The 15,926-nt window shown below is 35.6% G+C and overlaps 1 protein-coding gene across 1 annotated transcript in view; it reads right to left on the reverse strand.

Annotated features, from left to right (window-relative positions):
- Nucleotides 1–15,926, reverse strand: part of COG5 (component of oligomeric golgi complex 5) — a 273,181-nt gene that overhangs the window by 36,659 nt on the left and 220,596 nt on the right. The window contains exons 15-16 of the mRNA XM_082632836.1: nucleotides 2,766–2,876; nucleotides 608–670 (exon numbers count right to left, since the gene is read on the reverse strand). Of these exons, the coding sequence (XP_082488962.1) occupies nucleotides 608–670; nucleotides 2,766–2,876 (174 nt within the window). The remainder of the gene's footprint in view (nucleotides 1–607; nucleotides 671–2,765; nucleotides 2,877–15,926) is intronic.

A 15,926-nucleotide genomic window follows, 5' to 3' on the forward strand; every position in this document is an offset into this window, starting at 1 on the left:
AATCAAAAGTGTTTCCAGGGCTTCCCTGGTGGTGCAGTGGTTGAGAGTCCACCTGCCGATGCAGGGGACACGGGTTCGTGCCCTGGTCCGGGAGAATGCCACATGCCGCGGAGCGGCTGGGCCCGTGAGCCATGGTCGCTGAGCCTGCGCGTCCGGAGCCTGTGCTCCGCAACGGGAGAGGCCACAACAGTGAGAGGCCCGAGTATCGCAAAAAAAAAAAAAAAAAAAGTTTCCAGATATTGTTAAATGTCCCATAGGCGACAAAAATCGCCCTGGTGGAGAACCACTGCTTTACTGGGATAATACTGGGCTGCACCGCCCTAAGACACAGTGAATACTTATAACTCTCTTGCTTCTCTTGCTTATGATACAATTATCATAAGTGCAACACAATCTGTAGACACCAACAGGGTCTACTTTTAAATTCTAGAAAAATATAAACACACATGTAGCCTCTCTCTTTAGGATAATCATCAACATGCTACTTTTGGCATATGGAGAAGATTCTAAATTATTTTTAAAATGTGACATCTCCCACTCATCCAAACAAATAACTCTAAAACCCATTCCGATCTATAGAGTCAAAGATTAAATTACATTCTTTTACCTTTAGGGCTGAAATTATAGTTTGCTCAGCTGCTGGTGGGAATGAGCTCTGACTGGAAACCACCTAGAACAAATCCAGTTATAGTTTTGCTTAAGTTATTTATTTTTATAAATACTAATTTTGATCATCACATGATAAAACTGTTTCCACAAGCCACATATAAAATATTATCATTACTTTAGAGTAGTATCTCATACATATTTTAAAAGTCCATTAGTATTTAGGATAGGTTTAAATACTATATACAGCAAATATCTACTTCAAATAACTGAAACATTAAGAATTCTAATAGCTAGCTTTCCTTAATTATAAAGTTTTAACTTGAAAAAGTCAGTTTAAAGCCGTATTTACTTATTTCTTAAAAAAAAATCACCCTTTGTAGGCTGACTATAATTTTTAACAAGTGTCAAATGTTTCCCTTTTTACAAATCAATACCAACATTATGAAAATTCTGAAATGATCAATAAAGACATTTAAATCAGGCTAAATAAACACAACTTTGCATTGCTTGTGGTTCTTTAGAGTAATAATTAAAGGAAATGGAAAATATATCATATATTCTTTTCATTTACTTTTGTTATTTACTTTTCTGAGATTTACCTGTTAATAACCCTTTAAATATATTTTGTTTAGTGTGCAAAATACAAATTTTGGAAACCCCTAATTGATAAAAGCACTTGTTAAAAAATTTAAGTAAATGAAAAACTGTCACATAATTATTCTAAAATACAATCTAGCATATAAAAGCTCATATTTAGAGGTCAAGGTTTTAAGAACATCATCTAACCTTTGGCTTTTTCAGGTCTTCTAACTATCTCTCTACTTACCAAATATTTTGAAAATCATTAATAGAGAGCAAACACAAGCAACTCAAGAATCAAAGAAGGGGATGAAAGTGTTGCTTTCCTAATAATTATGTTTACAGTTCATCTTAGACATAATATATAAAGGCAAACAAGTTAAAATTCAGTCATTTTTTTAAGAAGTAGTAGATCAATAGCAAAAAAATATATTTTTTACTCATAAGTAGTCTTCAATGATTATATCATAGGAGTTCACTGTTTTTAATGCATCTCCTCCCCCACTTTTTTGTAAAAGGTAGAACCTTTCTGACATGTTAGAGGGCTTACGAGTTCTTACTATTACTAGATTTGCTATAATTTACTACCACCCATATGATACCAAATCATGTGGTTTAATGGGTATAAAGCACAAATAATTTACCTTTAAATCATCTGTTCAATAAACATAACTATACCAAGCAACCTTGAGGAGTGTGTTTTAAACTAACTGTACAGACAAAATGTCATACAAACAATAGAGGCCAGGATCAAAGACTGTTTCGAGAAGGTTCATGCCTCAGCTTATTTTACAATCACATTTTCACTGTATTCTTCTGCAAAAAATTAAATAATAATTCATTATTGTCTAAATTTTTTTTTTTTTTGCCTTATAACAAATTTAATCAGTTATACATATACATATGTTTCCATATCCCCTCCCTTTTGCGTCTCCCTCCCACCCTCCCTATCCCACCCCTCCAGGCGGTCACAAAGCACCAAGCTGATCTCCCTGTGCTATGCGGCTGCTTCCCACTAGCTATCTACCTTACGTTTGGTAGTGTATATATGTCCATGCCGCTCTTTCACTTTGTCACAGCTTACCCTTCCCCCTCCCCATATCCTCAAGTCCATTCTCTAGTAGGTCTGTGCCTTTATTCCTGTCTTACCCCTATGTTCTTCATGACATTTTTTTTTCTTAAATTCCATATATATGTGTTAGCATACAGTATTTGTCTTTCTCTTTCTGACTTACTTCACTCTGTATGACAGACTCTAGGTCTATCCACCTCATTACAAATAGCTCAATTTCATTTCTTTTTATGGCTGAGTAATATTCCATTGTATATATGTGCCACATCTTCTTTATCCATTCATCCGATGATGGACACTTAGGTTGTTTCCATCTCCGGGCTATTGTAAATAGGGCTGCTATGAACATTTTGGTACATGTCTCTTTTTGAATTATGGTTTTCTCGGGGTATATGCCCAGTAGTGGGATTGCTGGGTCATATGGTAGTTTATTGTCTAAATTTAAGGCAAGAAGAAAGAAGAACTTGAAATTAAGTCAAAAGAACTTAATTAAAATAGAGGTTACCTTTGTTACCGATTGGTGCAACTTATAGAGTGAATTCACTACGGCCACATTTCTTCTCTGCCCCTCAGTAAGAGGTCCAATCACCTGACTTGCATCTCCTTGGGTGGAGAGCTGCAAGAATTCAACACAAAAACAAATTACCAAAATGACAGTTCATATTTACTGGGGGGAAGTTCATGGTCCCCTGAAAAAGAAAATGTTAATTGGAAAAATTCAGGTCAAGCTTTGGACTTTAGGCATAGCCAGGTACCTCTGTAGATTTAACACCATGGACCTGGAAGCCTAATTAGTCTTGCACAGGAAGAACATCCTTCATCAGTACTTCATAGCTGGTGGACTCCTGAGGCAAGTGCGACCTAAAAGCCCAGGATGTTCTGTTATTTTGATACATCAGCATAGTATTTCTAGGGAATACCTTCTGCCAACAGTTTTTCTATTAAAAAACTGAGAAATAAGCCATCCAAAAAAAGAAAGCAAAGAAGGAAGGAAAAAAGAAGGGAGGGAGGGAGGAAGGAATAAAAGTAAACCTACATCCTACGTACATTTGACAGCCATCATAATAGCCTAATGAAATGAGTGGTAAAAAAGAGGGTATTACACTCATTTTTCCATAGATTAAAAAGGAAGTTGCTTAGGATTATACCGTGTATGGATGATCAGTAGGAGTGGTACTAATGCATGCATTTTAGGGAAAAGGACATGGAATTTTTACCGAATTAATCTAAAACTATTATAGTTCCATTTAAGAAAAAAATCCACCTATAAACGATTCTCATATTAATCAGGTTTTAATCCAATCCTCTATAACAATTATTATTTAAAGGTCAATTAAACTTGATCAGGAAAATAAAACATGAGGCAAGTAACTGTATATACGGATGCACATCTCAAACATGAAAAATTGGCCTTTTAGGGAAGAGGTGAAAATAAGAGCATCTTCCCTTTTTTATAGTGATAAAAATAAAATATGAGAGAAATACTGTTTTTCTTTCTACTCTCCTTTGATACACACACATAAATTTTCAAAATTAAATTCAATTCCCACTTTATCAATTCCTACTTATGGCAACAAAATACAATTTAAAAACATAAAAAACTGCAATTAAAATAAAGAGAATAATCCTTCATTGAAGTTATAATCCATGATGATGGCTTTAAGTCAACATAAAGTTTTCTGACATTAGGTTAAATAACTCCAACTTATTTTGCCTTTCCTCATGGACAGATAGTTACCAAATTACAATCAGGTTGTGTCCTAAATGGTCATTTGTAAGTTAGTAGGCTGAAAAAAAAAAGCCATATTTTTCCTGTAGAAACTATGTTAAAAATCAATGGTTAGGGCTTCCCTGGTGGCGCAGTGGTTGAGAGTCCGCCTGCCGATGCAGGGGACACGTCGGGTTCGTGCCCCGGTCTGGGAAGATCCCACATGCCACGGAGCAGCTAGGCCCGTGAGCCATGGCCACTGAGCCTGCGCGTCTGGAGCCTGTGCTCTGCAACGGGAGAGGCCACAACAGTGAGGGGCCCGCGTACCGCAAAAAAAAAAAAAAAAAAAAAAAATCAATGGTTAGACCTCAGATGAGCCCATATAGCCCAGTTTAATGTATAATGTGGTAAACTAATACTAATAGAAGCTCTGAGCTCCCAGAAGACAGCAGATGATGGGCTCCGAGCTATGGTGAGGGTGGGGAAAAGCTCCTGAAGCCACTTTGGAGACTTGAGTGGCAATGGTCAGGGGCATCAATGGTTATGGTAGACTCAGGGGTTAGATGCTAAATATGTACCTGTCTATAGTAGGCATTTAAAAACTATGAGTTCTAGCTGTACAGTTTTAAAAAATCCAATCTCTCTTCTCTTGAGATTCTCTCCAAATAATTTTGAAGTGCTAACAAAGAAATGCGAAAAGAACCTTTCTGATACTATCTTATTTCCACTTATTTTATGTATTCCATATTTAATAAAGAGACAGGCTCACTGCTAGAAAAGGATGGAGGTTATTTTATTGATAATAATTGATCATAGTTTTAGGGTTTAAAAGTATAGAAAGGCCCATTTTACACCTATTAGGATGCTATAATAAAAAAGACAGATAATAACAAATGTTGGCCATGATGTAGAGTAACTGGAACTCTTGTGCATTGCTGGTGGGATTTTAAAACGGAGCAGACGCTCTGGAAAACAGCCTGGCAGTTCCTCAAAGGTAAACAGAGTGAAAATACACCCAGCAATTCGACTCTTAGATATATACACAAAAGAAATAAAAACGTATACAACTATTCACAGAAGCATTCCATAGCATAACAGCCTCAAAATTGAAACAACCCAAATGTCAACCAACTGAGAGATGGATAAATAAAAATAAGATGTAGTATATCCATACAATGGAATGTTCCTCAGCAAAAAGAAAGGAATGCAGTTCTGATACATGCTACAACATGGAAGTACCTTGAAAGTAAAAAGAAGCCATGTACAAAAGGCCACATATTAAATGATTACATTTACATGAAATATCCAGAATAAGCAAATCCACAGAGACAAAAAGTAGATTAGTAATTGGAAGAGGGGTAAATGGGGAGTGATTGCTATGGGTAGGAGGTTTCTTTTTGGGGTGATGAAATGTTCTAAAGTTGATTGTGAATATACTAAAAAACAATGATTTCTACACTTGAAATAGGTGAATTATATTTTAATAAAGCTGTTTTTTAAAAAGTATAGAAATAAAAATTCCCACACTACAAGGGTTATCAATGAATACCTTGAGAGCCTAGCGAAAACTAAGGTTAAGATTAGATGGCTCAGTTAAATAGATCTACAAAGTTCAACGAAGAAAATACTATAGTTACAGGAGCAAAACAATGATAATATAAAAGAACTAAAAATGAAATATCACTGTGCCAAAACCAAAGAACAAAATTTAAACATCAAAGTGAAAATATAACACTAGAAGACTGGAAACAAAAACAATATGCTGCTTATCTTGGCCTGACAGCACAGAACAGAATCAGTCCAACACCTCAGCTAAGTGGATCACCCTGTTTCTCTCCAGCACCACTCCTGTCATAAACTTTTTGGGGAAAATAATTTCAAACTTACAAAATGTTACAAAAATAAAAATAGTGCAAGGAACACCCATTTATGCTTTACTCAGATTTACCTATTGCTAACATTTTATCTCATTTGCTTTATTATTGGTAGTCTTTCCTTCTCTTTCACACACACACACACACACACACACACACACACGTATATGCACATTTTTTTTTCTGAATCATACATACATTATGGCCCTTTGTCCCATTTCAGCGGATAGTTCCTAAGCATAGCGCTACTCTTTTATGAAACCTCAGTTCAGTCATCGACTTCATAAATTTACATTGTTAACAATACTTTTATCTGGCATCTGCCATGTTTCCAAAAAGTTCTGGTCTCTTCTAGTGGGAAGTGGTATTAGAGACCAAGATCTGGGCCCTAGGTGTGCTCACTGCTACTTACTCCTGTAAACACTCTTAATCAATTCAACATGTATAGAGATGATTGCTTCAACACCCTGGACTCTTACTTAGTTCCTTGTCTTCTTCCCCATCAAGTTATAAAAACTATATAGTGAATTCCCATATATGGATAACCTAGACTTCACAATGAACACTCTGCAATTTGTTTTATATCACATACCTATCACCTATCTTCAACTCATTTTATATTTTTGATTCATTTCAAAATAAGTTTTAGACATCAGTATACTTAACCCCAAAACAGTTAAGCATGTGTCTGATTAACTGGAATTCAATATTTACTTCCTTTTTTTTTTTTAACTTTTAAGGTAAAATTTGTATGTGATGAAATGCAGACATTTAGTGTACAATTCATTGAGATTTGGTAAAGTGCTTTACTTGTGTAACGTTAACCACATCACTCCAGAAAGGTCCTCCATCCCACTTCCCACTCAACCCCACTCTTCTGGTTTGACAAGTCTTGGCTTTTAAGTGGGGCTACATTCACAGACAATAGGGAAAGACATTATTAACGAGTTCCAAAGACAGTACTTCACATATTATTCAGTCTTTTACCAGCTCCTGCTGCCTTCTTCTTGGGAAAAACTTTTTATTTTTGCTCACACATATTTTCAAAACCACTAAAAGTAAGGCACAATTTATTTTTTCTAACATTTTATTATGAACACTTAAAGACTTGTACAGTGAACACCCATATACTGAACACCTAGATTCTATAATAACATTTTATAACACTTGCTTATGTTATCCATCCCTCTATCCATTTTATTTTATTTACTTATTTATTTATTTTTGGCTGTGTTGGGTCTTCATTGCTGCACACGGGCTTTCTCTAGTTGTGGTGAGCAGGGGCTACTTTTCATTGTGGTGCACGAGCTTCTCATTGCAGTGGCTTCTCCTGTTGCAGAGCCTGGGCTCTAGGCACGAGGGCTTCAGTAGTTGTGGCAGATGGGCTTAGTAGTTGTGGCTCATGGGCTCTAGAGCACAGGCTCAGTAGTTGTGGCGCACGGGCTTAGCTGCTCCACAGCATGTGGGATCTTCCGAGACCAGGGATCGAACCCGTGTCCCCTGCATTGGCAGGTGGATTCTCAACCACTGCGCCACCAGGGAAGCCCCCATTTTATATTTTTGATGCATCTCAAAATAACTTGAAGACATCACTATATTTGTTACCATTGACTTCATCTCACTGATTAGTTTTATCTATTCTGTATCTTTACATAAAGTTTTTTTGGGTATATGAATGTAAAGCTTTTTTCACTCAGCATAATGTTACTGGTTTTCACCCATGTTTGTTCCTTTTTATTGCTGTGTGATATTGCATTGTATGAATTTATCTGAGTTCGTTTTATCCATTCTCCTATTGTTCCTAGAATGTCTGCAATTAAATGAACACTAGACTTAGGAATCTAGACTTTTCTCTACCACTTGCTAGCTGAGTAACTTGTGGCTTCGATTTCTTTATCTGTAACATGAAACTAACAATAGAGTCAATACCAAAGTATGCTTTGTAAACTGTAAAATGCCTTAGCAATGTAAGGCATTATCTTTTTTTGGCTGCGTGGCTTGCGGGATCTTAATTCCCCAACCAAGGATGGAACCTGTACCCCCTGCAGTGGAAGTGCAGAGTCTTAACCACTGGACCACCAGGGAAGTCCCAAGGCATTACCATTTTTATCTCCAGACAATTCTATGTCTGGTTCTCATTTTCTTCTCACTTCTCCTTTGCTTGGACCTTTCCCCTACAATCCACTCCTCCAAGATCTACCTCTCTCAGTACTGGTGAGGGACTACAGGCACAGACTAGGACTGAGGAATTGGAAACAAAAGCCACTGAAACAATCTAGAGGAACAGACTAAATAATTTTGGCTCCTTTTTGGTTATGTTAAGAAAGCATCTTGTCCAGAGTAGGCATCCTCTATTTCAGAAGCCTCCACCCATCTTCAACCATTTTAACTTTTACTGTTTCAAGCTATTTCCTTCATTTGATCTCCTTAAAACTTACTTTTCACGAATTCACGTGTACGTTCAGCAAGTAGAAGATGCTCATTAGGTATCTGCTGAATAACTGAATGGCCAGAATAATGGTTTCTCATTGCTGCTTTTTCAAAGTCCACCTTATTTGAGATGAATTAAATTGTATGGAGGTGCAAAAACACAGTTTTGGCTGTGAAGCATTAGGAACTAGGGAACTAGAAAGGTAAAAGCAGTAAGAGATTCAATATTCTAAACTATGAGAAATGTACATACTGGTGCATCACGTTACACGATTTAATATAGCCTGGAAAGATGTCAGAAAGCAAAAGAGCAGCATTTGAGTTTTAAAACACACACACACACACACACACACGAAAAGAAAGGGATTCCAAAGGCTAAAGGAATCCTTAATAATTAAAATGGCTCCTATGTGCAAACAACAAGACTTACTATTCCTTTTTAAGTTTAATTATCTGAAGAAAGTATTTTTCACAACTTCTAATTCTGTACATCTGCTCACTAGGAACTTTGTGTGAATTCAATGCATGAGAAACAACTGAAATTAAAGTCCTGAAACAATGGTAAGTTATACTGTTAACATGAAGAATGTTTTTATATAATTTTTAATTTGTAGATGAAATGACCCCAAGATCGCCCTAACATCACAGCTGAGGGCTACAAGTAAAAGACAATTCAAGAGATGAGTTGGATGAGAGCTTTAAATTTCTATTCAGATAATCTACCGAAAATTACTTTTGGGGAAATTATAAAGTTGGTGATTTAGAAGAATGTCTAAAAAGAACAAGAAAATATATTATGGATTAGTTATGAGTTACATACAGTTAAGTTACTTTCCAGATATTAAGGAAATACCACTAGTGTTCTATTTATCCATAATTTCCATTACTGCTAAGAAATGTCAAGGGATAACTCCTTTTTATATGGATTTGGTCACAATTCTTCTAAATATTTCTTTGCAATCATATGTAAAACAAACGAGGAAAAAAGTATGTATTAGAATTTCATAGGTTTAAAACAGAACAATGCGAAATGTATACTAATCTACAATGCTTCCTGAATAAAAACAAGTCAAAACATTTTTATATTAAATCAGATATTTTAACAAAAACTGAAATAAGCTCTGATGAACCTTCAGTTATGGTTATACCTATGCTTATTTTTCTGAAAGTGGTGAGTGTATTTGGATTACAATTACCAAATTTTGAAATGTAATGTCATATTTATATTAGAACAAATTCTTTTGATCTAATGCATGCTTTTTATCCAATTTTGGAGTTCACAGAAAAAAAAATTACATGCAAAAGGCAAAGTATTATTAATGTTGTTATTCTAATGGAGTGTATAAAGGGCAAATAGCTAACTCTCCGATTGCACTCCCCACCCCCACCCACACACACAGAGAAGACATCAGTAATCAACTGTGGCCCTGTTATGGCCTTGTAACACAGTGCTCCAGGTAGTGACTACAAATCTCTTAGACACAGGAGATGAAATCTATTTGTAATCCCTGAGTAATGTCATATGAGTTTTCCTGGATATTTTGGCCAATGATTCTAAGTGTATTCTATGGTTCACCTACACGCTTTCTAGGTCAAGAGATGCTGATAAGCAATATATTCCAAGAGCCTCAAAACTGCTGTATCCTTTCATAGCCCACTATAAGAAATGTATCCTAAGAAAATAGTAAAGCTATATGCACAAGGATAATGTTATTTATAAAACAGAGAACTTGGAAAATACTACGTGTCTAAGAATAAGAGAATAGTTGGGTATATGAAACAATTCACATGCTGGAACAAACAACAATGAGAGGTGCTTATGCTATAGTGTTAACTGTGTAAAAAAACAAACAAAGAAAAGCAGATTTGTCTGTGCAGCAGTTTTGTCTCAGAAAAAAAACTAGAAAGAAATAAAGCAAAAATATTAAAAAATAGTATGAAGCATTACATAATGTGCAAAATTACCAGAATACTAGTAAAAAGCACTGTAGAATTCCATACAATCTAAAAGGTTCATTTGTAGAACACACTTAGAAAGTGTTATACAAGATAATTTCCTCCATTATAAAAATGGAAGATGTACAATTCCATCCCTGAAAGATTTAAGATAATATAAGAAAATAAACTGCTTTGGTAACTGTTTACTTCCCCAAAAGAAGATTTTTGGAAAAGGTAATCCCTTTTGATCTACTAATCTGTGACACAGATTAAAATAATTTTTATTTATATTTACTTATCAAATGCTTTCATCATAGGTTACCTGGTTTAGAGTAAAGAATAAAAGAATTATAATTAAATATCACTTAGCTTATTATAACATGCCAATTAATTGCACTAAAAATATATACACACACACATTCACAATTAAATTACTGTCTAACATCCCTGATACTAAATACAGTTTGTAATACATTAGAAATTGAATTGTATTTGAAATTCAGACATAGGCATGTTTCTGCAAATCTATACAGCAGAGGATAAATCCACAGGTTTACACAGCAATTCTTCATTTTCCTGGCATGTCAACCTAACTAAACTTCCCTGACAAATAAAATTAATTTTCTTAGGTGCTGAAACTATCAGAAAATATTTTTACGAAAATCTCGCTACACTGTATGTCAATACTTTTCTGGTTTCATAAATAAGACACACTGAACTTATACCTTAAGAAGTCAAATTCTACTTAACTTTTGTAAATGTTCACTAGTGAGTGGTGTTTTTGTGCTATTACACATCTTTATTTTAAAAGTAATTCTATCAGAGCTTCGTAGAGTATATATGGCTGCTTGCCCCTTCACTCATTAAACAGCTTTAGGTTACCGTATCTTTTGAAATTTTGTGTTTCCTTTTCCTTTTTCTTTAAATTTTGATGATTTTAAGAATCCTAATCTTATTCTTAAAGTGTCAGTTTCCTCTTTTTGATCTTATTTTCCCTCATCTTGGTCTAAGTTGCTGCAAAGTGGGAAGCTAGAGGACTAACCACATGCAAGCTAGGAGACTTCCCCATAAATTAAGTTCATACTTTAGTGCATGGACACTGTGACATCAATTCTAGAAGTTCAAAGGATGTTTTTAGTTCTTTCCTGGTTCTTATTTACATTTCAGACTGTTGAATTTGTCAAATATTTGACTACTTGATAAAAAAAAAGAGGTGTTACTACATATTTGTCTAACTGAAAATAAGGACAGGTACATTTAACTACAGAATAGATTCAATGGTAATGTTACATCTTGACATCAGACTAAACCTTCACACAGACCTGATATCAAAGAGGTGACAACTTGAGATGGGTTCCCTTTTGGACAATTAACATATAACTAAAAAGCTTGAAATCAAATCTTGTTTACAGACAAGAGGTGAGTAAAACCAGCACACAGGAATCAAATATAGCTTTGTAATTCAAAGCTATATTGCTGAGACACCCTGTATTACTGTTAGAAGACCCTTTTATCAACCTACCTTTCTCATCAACCTACCTTTCTCATCAACCTACCTTTCTCATCAACCTCCTCTAGATCTTTTCCCAAGCTCCTGTCCTTTATGTCAAAAACTCCACCTGGCACATGGGATTTGATAACTACAGTGGGTAGGGAAGGCAAACACAATTTGCTAGGAATGGATCACTTGGAGTTTTTACTTTTTTTTTTCTTCAAAGAACCTTATGTTTTTGAACAACAGATGGAGTTTCCACCTACCCATGACTGATCACTGGCTCCTAAAACACGGGCCTTGTTAATTTAATTTAGAATCATAAGTCTGTATATTAATTCTTTGAAGAAGAGAGAACGGTTCATTGTCAGGTATACTGACCTTTTCCATTTTCCAATAATGAATACAAAGACTAATTTATTAATCAACAGGAAAACTCTTTGCATATACATATATTATAGAGAATAAGACGCCTTTGACTCAAGGTAATTTAGGTTTCATACACATTGAATTTCAAACCACAGAATTTCCAAAAGAAATAAGTTTATTACCCTTAGGGATATAGATAAACTAAAATATCAGAATCCCACTATTAAGGCCTAAGCTAGTCAATAAAATTTTAAAAAATAATTAGTAGTTTATACATTTGTATATAGACTAGTACTTTCACAGTTTTGAGATATAAATTCTAATGCAATTAAACCTATAATCTTGTATGCATTATTAATTTTCATAGCAAAGAAGTTCTTTATATATAGTCTAAAGGTAACTTTCAATTTAACTATTCTTAATAATATAAACTTATTGGGTTGGCCAAAGAGTTCATTTGGGTTTTTCTGTAACATCTGATGGAAAAACCTGAAGGAACTTTTTGGCCAAACCAATATATTATTGAGCTCCAAGCTAATGAGGCTCTCTCTAAATATTAATCTTAATAGCACTGTTTATAATGTCAAACCAGAAAAAAAAAAGGTTAATTACCTGATTGAGAGCAATGATTATCTAAACTACGAATTTATTTTGCAAAATCTGGTGATGTCATTCTGTTTGTGTTTGCCACAAATGACTATGATTGTCTGAGAAGTCTTTTTCTTTTTTTAACATCTTTATTGGAGTACAATTGCTTTACAATGGTGTGTTAGTTTCTGCTGTATCACAAAATGAATCAGCTATACATATACATACATCCCCATATCTCCTCCCTCCTGCGTCTTGAGAAGTCTTAAGGGAGTAGCTCTGCCATTCTGAGGTGGCCTGATTAACCTCCTTAACCCCATAACTTCCCATTCTGATAGTGGATTTGTCGATTTCTCTGTGAAATCCCATCCACTTTGTCTTATTAGTCTGAGGCTGTGTCGTAAGGTGTATCATAATTCTTATACCCTCCTAGTAAACCGTTCTTGTTCTCATTTTATGACCACCCTCTCCCCAACCCCTAATAATGCTTTTTGCTTTAGAGTCTATTTTGCCTGCTGTTAATATAGTTATATCAGCTTTTGTCTAATTACTATTTGCCTGAAATATCTTTTCTCCAGTCTTTTACTTTCATTCTTTATATGTCCTTATGTTCTAGGTATATCACACAAAACTAAATTTAATTATTAGTTCTATCCAACTGGAGAAATGTCACAGGCCAGTTTAGTCTATTTACATTTACTGTGATCAATGATATATTTGGAATCCATCTTACTATGAACTTTTTATATGATTTTTTTTTTGCTTCTTTTTATTCTGTTTACTTTTCAACTTTTTACTGAACTGGTACCTTTTTTTTTTTTACCCATTTTCCCCATCAATTAACTTAGAATTTATACGTTCTATTTCTATTCTTTCAGTGGCCATAATTAAATTGTTAAAATTCATACTCAACTTAAGTCAAAGTATCTATGGCTTTACAGTCCTCCTGAATAACACAAGCATTTTAGAATGGTTTCAAATTCATTATCCCTTCCTCATTGTAAGCTTTGATGTGGACTTGTATTTTAGGGGGTTCTTTTTGTTTGCATGTCCCAAACTAGTCACTATTATTTCTTATTTTATGCAGCTAAGGCTTAGAATTACCTACATATTTACCAATTGTTTGTGCTTACTATTCCTTTTTGCATTTCAATCCTTCCTTTAGAGTTAGATTTCCTCCTTCAGTGTTCAACCATGAAAGGGCTTCCCTCTCATTGAGAGTGAAGGCCAAAGCCCTCACTACATCCTGCAAGGGCTGGCATGATCTAGAGTTGAGGTTAGAGTTTCAAGGATATTAGATGGGCTCACAGGAATTCTAGGAAAGCCAGAGCATTCAGTCAGTCTCTAGTCTCCCAGTATCCAGGAATCCGGGCATATAAGCAAGGCTGAAGGGCAGAGTGCTTAGAACTAGAGGCCCTGGGCGGAAGGTGCCACTTCCCGGTGATATAACCAAAGTCTGCAACTAAAACTGCTTCAAACATCTACCAGACTTCTGTTGGCTTTTAAGCCACTTGCACCTGCCTCCTAAGCCCCACTGATTGTGATCAATCCCTTTGGCTGCTAATTAAATTCTTTCTTCTGTTTAAAACCTGCGTATCGTAAACAGTGAAACAGAGCTAACTGGAAAGTATAAACTGAAAAACAAAAGTTCTCCGGGAAACATCCTTAGTCCAGTCCTCCAGGGTCACACACTAACACTTTCTTGTGGTCTTCTATTTTAAAAAGGAAAAAGAAACAGAAAAGCCTTTATAAAACAGCATTTATTTTATATATCTATCTTATTTACAGGTGGGACAACTAAATGTAATATTTTCACCTTCTTTTTCTAGCCTAATAATATACCTTGAGACTTTTCCAAATGAGCACACAGAAATCTTCACAAGATTACAAAGAATTTCTCTCACTGATTTGTAACTAAACTCCAAACTATTAATATTTTCTTGAAGCATCTTATTTGTACGCTTAAGAAAGGAAGGAAGAGGATCTAAACTCCCCGGAGTGCAATATTCCTTGTCATTACTGTTACTCTTTTAAGGTTATTAGAATGATTACAGTTAGAAATTAGATTTCCCAACTAAATAGGGTTCTTGGCAAAGATAGGGTTTATATACGTTTTGAATTAACAGAAGTGAAACATCTATATGCTAAGTGAAATAAATCAAAGACAAATATTGTATGATATAATTTATATGTGGAATCTAAAAAATATAGCAAACTAGTGAATGTAACAAAAAAGAAGCAGACTCACAGATACAGAGAACAAATTAATAGTTACCAGTGGGGGTGAGGGGCAATATAGGTGTAGGGGATTAGGAGGTACAAACTCTAAGGTATAATAATCTACAAGGATATATTGTACAACATGGGGAATAGGCTTCCTTATTACGAGGGTATAGAAGCTCTCAAATTTCATCCCTTTTTGGGAATTCACTTTTTTTATACTGTGATGCCCTAATGCACATACACAATATTAAAAAATTAATAAATTTGTATTCTTTTTCTCCTGTTAACTTGCCTATTGTCAGTTTATTTCATAGACCCAGCCATCAAACCTAGAAGGGTGGAGGGAAAGTCTTTCTTCCCCTACATGTACATTGACTTTACAAAAGTCACATATAATTCTAGAACAGGGTTTTGGTTTTATTGATTTTTCCCTATTGGTTTTGTTTTCAACTCTTTGATTTCTGCTCTCATCTTTATTATTTCCTTCTGCTAACTGCTATTGGGGGGGGGGGCTTTCCTGGTGGCACAGTGCTTAAGAATTTGCCTGCCAATGCAGAGGGCACGGGTTTGAGCCCTGGTCTGGGAAGATCCCTCATGCCATGAGCAACTAAGCCCGTGCACCACAAATATTGAGCCTGAGCTCTAGAGCCTGCGAGTCAAACTACTGAGCCTGCGTGCCACAACTACTGAAGCCCACGTTCCTAGAGGCCGTGCTCTGCAACAAGAAAAGCCATCACAGTGAGAAGCCCGCGCACCGCAACAAAGACCCAATGCAGCCATAAATTAATTACTTAAATAATTAATTAAATTAGGAGGGGAAAAAAAAAGAATCCGCCTGCCGATGCAGGGGACACAGGTTCAAGCCCTGGTCCAGGAAGATCCCACATGCCACGGAGCAACTAAGCCCATGCGCCACAACTACTGAGCCTGGGCTCTAGAGCCCACGAGCCATAACTGCCTGAGCCCACGTGCCACAACTACTGAACCCGCGTGCCTAGAGCCCGCGCTCCACAACAAGAGAAGCCACCACAGTGAGAAGCCTGT

This window comes from Mesoplodon mirus (genome assembly GCF_964341445.2).
Source record: "Mesoplodon mirus genome assembly, chromosome: 9".
Lineage (NCBI taxonomy): Eukaryota > Metazoa > Chordata > Mammalia > Artiodactyla > Ziphiidae > Mesoplodon > Mesoplodon mirus.